The 10,782-nt window shown below is 32.1% G+C and overlaps 1 protein-coding gene across 1 annotated transcript; it reads left to right on the forward strand.

Moving 5' to 3' along the window:
• Positions 1-416: 416 nt before the first annotated feature.
• On the forward strand, positions 417-8,661 carry LOC137929846 (myb-like protein X). The gene is made up of 7 exons (XM_068772963.1): positions 417-578; positions 685-1,141; positions 1,217-2,098; positions 3,080-3,245; positions 5,098-5,360; positions 6,454-6,640; positions 7,050-8,661. Exons 1-7 carry the CDS (start codon positions 510-512, stop codon positions 8,659-8,661), a joined length of 3,636 nt encoding a protein of 1,211 aa, XP_068629064.1. The 5' UTR covers positions 417-509.
• The last annotated feature ends 2,121 nt before the right edge of the window (positions 8,662-10,782 follow it).

A 10,782-nucleotide genomic window follows, 5' to 3' on the forward strand; every position in this document is an offset into this window, starting at 1 on the left:
AAATAAATTTTTTGAAAATTTAATTGAACTTAATATTTTTTTAATAAAGAAACTGTAAATATAAAGTGTAAATTAAAATATTTTTAGAATTATGTAAAACAAATAAAAAAAGAAAGAAGTAAAGTAAAATAAAATTTGAAGCTTAATTCTGCTTTAAAAATTATGTATTATATTTTCTAAAATAACATGGACATAAAAACTTGAAATAAAACTAACATTAATTTTTAATAATTTTTATGTGCACATATTATATATGTTAGATGCTACTAAATTATAACATCGCAATATATTTTTCGAGGTAATATTATTTCTCAAAAATTATTAAATTTGTAGTCTGTGTAACAATTGGTATTTTTCTTATTAAACTATGCTTTAATCTGTATCTCTAGATTTACAATTTTTATTTCCGATCAGATATTGTTTGTTTTATAATATACGCTACATGTAAATAACCGTGAATAATGTGAGGTTTAGAAGTAAATGCTGTTAAAGTAAAAGAGGTACTTACAATGGAAAATCAAGATGTAATTGAGTTAGGTTCTTCTGACGATGAAACTATACCACCGGTGCCCAAAAAAGTAAGATTTAACCAGGTTTACTTAATTTTATATTAACATTTTTTTGCGACAAATGATTTATAAATACCATAAGCTTTCTTTCGGTATCATTTAATTATACTTTCAGAGAAAAACGTTATCCAACGCGATGGTACATATTCCGAACAAATTACAAGGCATAACTATTAAGCATGCTACATTTAATACGGGAGGTAAACTTAATACTGTGTTAGAAAAAACGCCGTCTGTAACGAGAATAAGCAATAATAATACTACTACAGCTAATATTAATAAAAACAAATCAAATGGAAGATGTATACAGAAAAGCACACCTAAATTGATGTGCCGAAAATTAATGAATGTCAAGCCCCAACCAATTACAAATAAAGTAACAATTAATCCGGTTAATATTATAGCCCATAATCCAAATATATTTAAGAAAACAACTTCAGAATCTAAATCTATGAAACAAGAGATAAAACTGCAACCATCAAAAGTTATTGCCTTGCCTTCAAGCATCACTATAAAAAGAACTCGTGGTTGTATGCCTACAATAAATTCTTCAAAAATAAATATGGCTATAGGTAAAAAAGCTCGATCATCTATTATTACTAAAAGAAAATTAGACACTACTACAAGTATTGACAATATTCTTACAGTGGAACTAGATGATGATGAAAATTCTCCTTCATCGGTAGCTTCAGGTAGTCCACAGTGGTATTTAAGGCCTGAAGAACAATTTGGTAGAAATAATCTAGAAAAAGAAAACAATGCAGAACCTAAAACATACAATATGATAGAAATTACAATAGAAGACAGTCCAGTAAAACCTTGCTTACTTAAAGAAACACTAAGTTTAAATAAGGACCCTTCTATATTAATAGAAGACAGTCCAGTCAAATGTTTAGAAGAAGTTAAAACAGATGAAAGTAAAAATGAAAACGTTAAATGTAGAAGTCCAAAAAGTAAAAAACAGTTAAGTTATCCAGAAAAAGAACAATGTGAATTATCTAAATCTGTCATGGAAACAGATACTGGTAATCAAACTGATAATTCAAAAGAAGAAACTAAAATTGAAGATGGAATTAAAAACAAATCAAAGGAATACAAAAACCAAAAAGATTGCCAATCAATTGATCAAAATGCTATTACTAATGATAATCATGTTAATGCAAGCAAACATAATTTAATTACTAATGATAAATTCATGCAAGGTAATAAAAGAAGTACAGAAGATAGCACAGATAATGAAGAATTCCACCCAATTCTCCAGAAATATATAAATTTATGTTTTCAAATAGATAACACAACTGACATGGAAAAGATTATGGAGAGAAGAGTAAAAAATTATTATAGACAAGTCTCCAAGTCATATGTTGAATCTGATGAGTTTCTTAATATGGTATCTACCAAAACATCAATGACAGAAGCAGATCCCTCTAAAATGTACTTATATCTGAAAGACATTGTTGATGAATTAAATTTGCGAAGGAAAATGGTGAAAGCTTGCACTGTAGAAAATGAAAAAAAATATGTAGAAGGTAAATGTTGCCTTTTATTTAAACATGCAGTTCTTTTAGTATTATTTTTATTTATTAAAACTTATAGTATTTTGGCATAAAGTTGTAAAATGTCTATAAAGGTTGTCCTTTTCTTTATTTTTATTTGTTTCCAATGACAATTATACTCATCATTACATTATTAACTTACTCATATTATTTTATGATGTGTAATGGAAATTTTGGATCTACTCAATGAGATTGTCGTCTATATCATAGGTTTTAAACTTTAATGGTGTACTTCCCCATTTGCAAGAAAAAAATCCAATGCCTCCTTTCAATGTTACATATATGCTTCAATAATATTAACATTCGGGAAGGCTAAATAAAATGTTTTTCAAGAAAATACAAGTATTATCATAAAGCTATTTGCCTTTGGACTGCTATATGCTCTGCCAGCATTAACATAAAAATATAATTTTACTGTTTGACTGAAAAGGTTTAAATACTGTATCAAAAGTTGTATATTACATTTTGAAGTCTTTAAATAAACATTATTATATTTACTAGAAGACTTCAATACATTGAAATACATCACTTGGTTAATTATTAAATTAACAAACTTGTCAATGTAAAAGCTATTAAAGATAATTATACACAGGGAAGAATCATTGGGGCAAGATTGTGGATTTAAAACCTTTAGTCCTAATAAATGACTAAATTACTTACAAACCCTTGTAATTATTTTACGAAAATTTAAAAAAATCAGATTTAAATTTAAAAAATTTAAAATTTTTTTAGGTTCTTATTTTGTTATTCTATGAAATAAATAAAATCATTAAATAGTGCCCATATTATGCGAATCTAAAATGCAAAATACATAAGGTATCAGATTTCAAACATGTATAACATTACAGGTCAAAAATAAATAAAACATTTTTTACCTGTATGGTTAAAGTAATTCATAATAGTTTTCAATATTTTCTTTTTCGCATTAATAAAATCTGTGTTGAAATCTTTCAGACAAAGAAGAAAAAAGTGTTAACAACAAATGTGATAATAAACGTCAGAGACAAATTCGTAAACTAGAAAAAACTATGAAAAAACTTAATAGGGCTATTAAAATATTACAAGAACAGGAGGTGGACTTTGATGATGAAGGAGATTCAGTATATTTATTGACAGAAAGGTATTTTTAATGAATTTTGGTGTTTAAATATAACCTTTATAAGGTCATCAATTACAGCTAATATCAATGAAATAACTAGGATCAAATTCATAATGAATTTATGGTGTGATGGAGAAAGAAAAGAGATGTATAACAGTGAGATTCTCTAAAAATTTCCCTAACCTGGTCTTAATTCTTCAGCTCATTTTTCGAATGGGTTTCCAAAGCAGCATTGCGATGATTATTTAAAATTTGGTTAAATGGGGACAGGAGTCTGGTATTTGAAGGTGAAAGCCAATGTATTAAAAAAAGGTCTTCTTTAACATTCTATATGGGTTGTCAGCCCCTGTGATCACCACTTCCAGCCCCAAGCTCTACAAAGCGATGGACCTGGCACCTATATAATGAATGCTGAGAAACTAGATTTAGCAATAGGTTGTAGTTGCATACTTGTTATAGATTCACCCAATTATTAAGTGGGTAATAAATTTTAAGCTTCCTTTAACACATGCACAAAGGTCAGAAAAGTTTTAAGTTTTGCAAAAAAGTAGAGACTTGTGGACAGATATGGATTGGTGAGCTATTAATTATACATTTTTTTAAATCACTAATTAAATTGTAATTTGTCTCTTCAATACAAAAGATCATCAAATTCAAGCAGTTTTATAATATTTTCTAAAGCCTCCATATTGCTTTAGACAGATTGTAGAACCTGATTATCTTCCTTTATCATTAGTTAAGGAAATGTTGTTAGTTTACCTTGTACCAATTCTCACTGCGTCTGGTAAGGTAAAAAAGAAACAGCGACCTCAGCAACAGAAGAAAAATGTATTTCAATTAAAAGGGTAGGAGACAGAAACCCTAGTCTGATTTTATACTGCAGGTCGGTGTTCCCTGATAGTGGTTGTCAGCATCCGCACGCACATATATAAATAAATGATGGGTTTGCGAGGAAGGAAGGGAAAATCCGACAGCAGTTGATGTGATTGTTTACTGGCAGAACAAAGTTACAAAATTTAAAGCATTGTAAAACAAATAGAGAAGAGATAAAAAACCAATTAAAAAAATAATAAAGAATACAAAATAATGGAATTTGAAAAACGACGATGTGTTGAGCATTAACTAGCTGAACGCTACTTAATATTAACGATTTTTATTATATTTTTTCAACACTTACCCCATAGAGGTGCCAGGTGATATAAAGATCGTGGCATGAATTTAAAAATGCTCCGAGAATGAAGTTGAAGAACCGAGACAAGGCTTTATAACATAAATTCGAATTAGCCCGGCACGTGAGACGTCCTGAACGCAACCGACACAAACAGTGTTCGTCGGTGCGTGAGATGTCATATAGCTAGTGAACGCGACCGAGGACAGGGTCTTTCTCCTGGGCAATGGATCTACACTCCTGTGGCTAACGCGAGCACATTGGAATGTCTGCTATAAAAACAAAGGTCCGCTCGACTGATAGCACGCTTCCAAAATACCACTCCACTTGAGATGTACCCTGCCCTTTCAAATATTCAAATATTTTAACTGTATGACAAATTATGTGCCATTTATTCCATTTATTACTTTTTAAGTTTTACAGTTATTTTCAAAAACTAACAGTAAGATTATTGTCTTCGGATTATTAAATGAAGATTAATTTTTTTTAATATACAGTTGTAATAGACGTGGCAACAAGACAACCAGCCAATTTTTAATTGCATTAAATAAAATACATTATGTGCTTGAGAAATAAATTAGAGCACAAATAGTAGTAGTTGTCATTAATTATACATTACTTACTACATTCAAAATGTTTTGATTTAAAAGAAAACAATAGATCTGCTGTAACCAGAAATATATTTATTATAAAATATGTTAACAGGTATAAGGAAAGGTTTACACGAGTTCATGCAAAATTTTGTCAATTGTCGAACACAAAAATGCCATCAAACCCTCGCATTCAAATACAGCCTCGACCCGGTAAGCCACCTGGGCCAGCAAGAAAACTTGAGAAGTTGATTAACAAGAAAGTACCATTTAGTACTCTCCCCCCATTTCCCGATTTTCATGATGTGCTTAAATGTGTTAGAGAAGCAAATGAAGAAGACAGACTTGGTTGGGATGAGGATGACATAAAGGAAGAAGGTAATTTCAATTGTATAGTTATTATTATGAATATATATTTAGAACTGTCCTCCACATGCTTTGAAAATGAATATTTCTACCGAAATTCGCGCCTATAACACTTATGGTGTGCCGTTATTAGAACTGTGTTGATAGGTGAAAGAAAACAGTAACTCGGCAGCAGAAGAAAAATATATATGTTTAATTAAAATGGGTAGTGGGCAGAAGGCCTGGTCTGATTTTGCACCGCAGCTCGGTACTCCTCAATTGTAGGTTAGTTTTAGTATAAAACTCGCACCTGTGAATTAATGTAACAGTTATGATATACATCTATAAATATATGTATAATTTGCTCCGCTGACAGTAAACCCCGAGATGGCTTGTGACGAAGGAAGGAAAGAAACCGAAAGCAGTTGATGTGATTGTTTACTGTCAAAACGGAGTTACAAAATGTAAAGCATGTAAAACAAAAATAGGAGAGATAAACATATAAACAAATTGAAAAGTAATAATGAATACATAATGATGGAACTATGGACACAGACAAAATGTTGAGCTGTAACTTGTAGCTAAATGCTACTTTATATTAATGTCTTTATAATATTTGTTCAACACTTACCCCTTTATGGTGCGAGGCGATATAAAGGCTGTGACGTGATTTAAATGATGCCCAGAGAATGAAAAGGATCAAGACGTGAATTTATAACGTAAATCCTAATTGGCCTCGGCGCGTGTGACGACACGTAGCTGGTGAACGCAACCGACACAAAGAGTGTGCGTCGGTGCATGAGACCACACCTAGCTAGTGAACGCGACCGAGGCCAGAATCCTTCTCCCGAGCACTGCTGTAAAACTCTGTGGCTAGTGCGCGGGCGCATTGGAATGTTTGTTATAAAAACAAAAGATATTGTGAAAAGTTACAGATTTTGTGCTGTAGAAAGTTATTGGTCAGTGGAAACTAGCCACTGGTGATCACATTACATTTAATTGAAATGTGTTTCTGAGTGATTTATATATATATATCTTGTTTGAAGATATTTAATGCAGCTATTGGTGACCAAACTGTTCTGTTTAATAATTTTAAGTGAATAACCGTTAAATCTTATCTTTTCAGCACAAAATCTTTTCATAAGTTGTGGTAAAAAGCTTCAGAGACGTAGACAGGAATATGAGTGGCGATTAGGGTATGCTTCAGAAATTGCTCACAGTGTGGACCCAGCTGAAAACAATGAATCACTGCAAAAGAAATTAAATGAGAACAAGATAATGGCTGACACGAATATGGTTGAACTTCTAAACAGGTACTTTTTTTTAGAAAATCTACAACTTTTAATTAAATATTGTATTTTAAACATATCAGTTGTTCATCCTATTTTCCTTCATCTATACACAATTCCTTCAATCTCATCCCTTGATTTCTTAATAACTTTCTACAGGTGCTACCTATGCCAACTTATATGTTTCCTTAGATTGAAAAGTCAGGCAAGTAGGCGGTTTTCAAAGTACTTTGATGAATTTCAAATCTTGTCTGAATTATGATCTTTTAAATAGAGCCCTTAAGCTTGCCGCCAGTTGCTTCACTGATGGAAATCGTTAGTCTGTGTACTGTTGTAACTCGTTCATATCTAACTAGTATTAATTTTTCTATGCAGAAAAATTATCTTCGAGTTAGATGCAAGAAGAAAAATTAAACTATTATTTTGTTTTCAGATATGCTGACAAACAAAGGCAATTACGATTAGAAGCCACTGAAATTGGCGATAAAGAGGCAGATGAATCGCCCATTGAAAGTGAAGATGAAGAAATTAACGATAATAGCAATTCTTTAGACAGTAGACAAAAAAGAAAAGATCGTTTACGTAGACTTTTAGAAGAGAAATCAAAAAAATCGTTAATTAAAAAAGCAGAGCATTCCAGTAGCGAGAGTAAACAAGACACTTTGGTGGATTCCCTGTCATGTAAAAATAAAGATGATGCTCGTATGAATGTAGGATTGGTTGAAGTACGAAAAGTTAATGAAATTGAGTTTGGACGTGATAAAAACGATATTTCAAAAATAACTAACTCTGGGCATTTAGAGACGATAATAAATAAAAATGATATAAACATGGAGCTACAAAATAAAGATAAGGATCAAACGGAGGACTCCAAAGGTCAAACTTATGTAGAAATTCCGGATGATATTTCTGAAGAGGAAGACAAAGTCACTGCAATAGATGAAGAACACACCGACAGTGCAAATGATAGTAAATTTGTTCATGGAGATAATAAAACTGCTGGTAAAACCGATTCTAAAAATAATGATGATGACAGTATATGTCTAATCAGTGATGATTCTGATGGAGATGAACTTAATCTTTTACAAAAGCTACATTCAGAAAGTGAAATGTCATCTGATTCGTCGGATAATGAAGCTAAAATAGTTGACTCGGATACTTTCAATTCAAACAGTGAATTTGAGGAGGATGGAAATTATAATGTTATCAGCTTAGAGGATTCCAGTAGTTCCGAATTTGAATCGAGAAAAGATTACATTTCAAAAGATAATATTCAAGTGAAAAATACCACTCTTAATAAAGAAAGTGTTGTTTATAATTCAGTGCACAATGTTGTTGATGAAGAAATAAAAGATACTGATAATGAAAAAATTCTCCTAGCTTCTTCAGAAGATGAAGATAACTTAAATGAAAATGACACTAAATATGATGATGAAAGTGAATGTATAAATCTTAAAGATGATGTTTTGTCAATAAGTGAAACGTGCATTGGTGTTATTGATAATGACGGTTGTACAAATAACGCAGTCAAATTAAGTGCCGCTTATGATGAAAAAGATGCAAATGAGGATGATATAATATCGATAAGTGACACATGCAATAATAAATTAGAAAGCCGTAATAAAAATTTAGATTCTGATGAACGATTTAACACCAAAGAAATCAAAACTTCATTTAAAGGAAAAGATTTAAATGACGTCAGTGATAAAGAAAGAAATACCACTGACGAAAATGGATTACAAAATGGCAAGAACATTTGTGATGTTATTTCACATTCACAGGAAGACATCGAGACGCAATGTGAAATAAAACACGTTAATAACTCAATGCATAGTGATGAAACAAGACAAGAAAGTAAAGAGCAGAGGGTTGATAATGCCTTAAATAAACTAAATTCTGATGAATGTTTGTTTAATACCATTAATTCAGAAGATACTAATCAAAATGACCACCAGGATGTAACCATAAACACAAATATTCTTTCATCTAATGATCGAAGTGTAGAAATGATGCTCGAAGAAATGTTCAATTCTACCAATGACTAAATAATTTGTTATTATATTGTGTCTATGTGAATAAACTTCTTTTTTTCAATTAAAATATGCTAGGTATATTTAAATCATTGCTTAAATGATGAAATCATTATGTACTTTTAAGAAATAAATACCTATAAAGTTTTACATTTTAATGAATTATAGCTTTTGAGAAGAAAAATTAAAAAATATGGAATATGTAACAGAGTATAGTAACAAACCTAAAAGTCATCTAGTAATTTTATTTATTTCACAGTAACCAGTTGTAAGCATACTTTCAATAATTACGATTTGATTTATCCTTATTGTGGACGGGCTGCAGTATTACACAAGCGCGTTGAGTTTTATAAAACGTACTGCTTCCTTTTTGTTATGTACATCTTTGCTATCACCCGTAGCATCCTGTAGATACTTTGGATATAACATACTTTTTACCATGCGACCTGGAATCGACATGGTTGCAGGTGGTGACTGGTTTGTGTGTTATCGTCCGTGAATTTCATAATATTTTCATAACGTATATCTTGAAAATGTTAGTGCAATGATTTCCCCTTGCCCTCACTGCCACGTTCTATTGCCAGTGCCCGACATTCGGACTTACTTTGTGGTCCGGGCCTCTACCTCCATTCCGTTTGTCCACCTATACTTATAAAGGGGTTGATTACCGCAATCTCGGTTATAAGTTACACGACGTGAGCGACTTTCTGACAGTGATTCACATATTGCGCATCGTCCACCCGTGGACAACTAACCTTTCCGTAGGGTGACAATTTTCTGTGATTTTGTACAGACATTTCTGATATGGATCGCAATAAATGCATTAATTTTTTTTATATTAAAAGTTAATACACCAATTTGAAAAGACGTCAGATACATGTATTTAGTAAGATCATTAATCTTAGAGTAAAATTGTCTTGAAAGTACAAAGTACTTTCATCATCATACATGACAATAGATAACCACTGTAAGACATCCCCGAAGGATCGTAACAAAACCGGTCTTGCGTTGTCCGCAAAGACCGACTTCCCGTGGTCTAAACTATCGCCGCGTTTACAGACTCTTGGCATCAGTCGAGAGTCGTTGGGTTCTAACGGCCCTTGATTGCCTGAGCGATGTGCCACTGCCACTTCAGACGAGTAATTCTTCTAGTTGGTAACCCTGGTTCTTCTGCGGTACCCTTCATTTTTGATTTGATATTAGAGAAGCTGTGCATAGCTCACTTATTCCGTGACTGAGCCTTCTTATAAGGCTTATTACGAAGTACAATAGATAAATACAAAATTATTTTAGAATGAATGTATAATAATTTTAAAAGCTATAAGCTATCAACATATATACATAAAATAAACGCTGGCGTTAGTATTTGTGGTACATCAACAGTGGCGTCCACCCAGATGAAAAGGCTGGATGCAGATCGCTTCGAAGCAGTGTGAATTTAACAGTAGTCGTCTTGATAATGATAGTGTGACGTCATAATGCCGAAATATGCGGTGCAGTGTATACTGCATAATTCCGCAGCGTAGCGGTGAACTACACTGCTAATGCCCTATTGATTGGCGTCAAAAGTATTACAGGTTTAGATAAAGAAATGAAATTTACGCACCGATTCAATCTCTTCTGAGAGTTGTTTCAATAATATGGTAGCTATTTATTCAAAAAAGAAAGCCAAATAGGTATAATCAATATTTTTGTATTGATTGATGACGACACCGAATAAACTCCACTACATCTATGGCGCATACTCAATATTCATCAGTAGATTTATTAAAATCGACTTAATACAGGTCCATAAATATTTCCGAAGCCAAATATAAGCTAGCCATTTATAAAACTATAATATGTCCAGTAACAACCTATGGAGGTGAAACCTGGACGACGACACAAAAAGACGAAATAAAATTATCAATGTTCGAGAGGAAAATCTTGAAAATAATTTTTGGATCGGCACCAAAAGGTAACGGTATGTACCATTTAACGATGAATCGCGAGCTTAATAATTTGATACATAATGAAACGACTATAGGCTTAGATGGGCAGACAACTCTGAAAGAATGTACCACACCAGGGCTGTTAATACCATCTCCAAGTGGACCTCGCAACAAGAAAGATCCAGGAAGGCTGGAATGTGTAGAG

The sequence above is a fragment of the Battus philenor genome, unplaced genomic scaffold (genome assembly GCF_028537555.1).
Source record: "Battus philenor isolate CCGP_79_NKW_IND1 unplaced genomic scaffold, ilBatPhil1.0.hap1 SCAF_5, whole genome shotgun sequence".
In the NCBI taxonomy this organism is placed as follows: Eukaryota; Metazoa; Arthropoda; class Insecta; order Lepidoptera; family Papilionidae; genus Battus; species Battus philenor.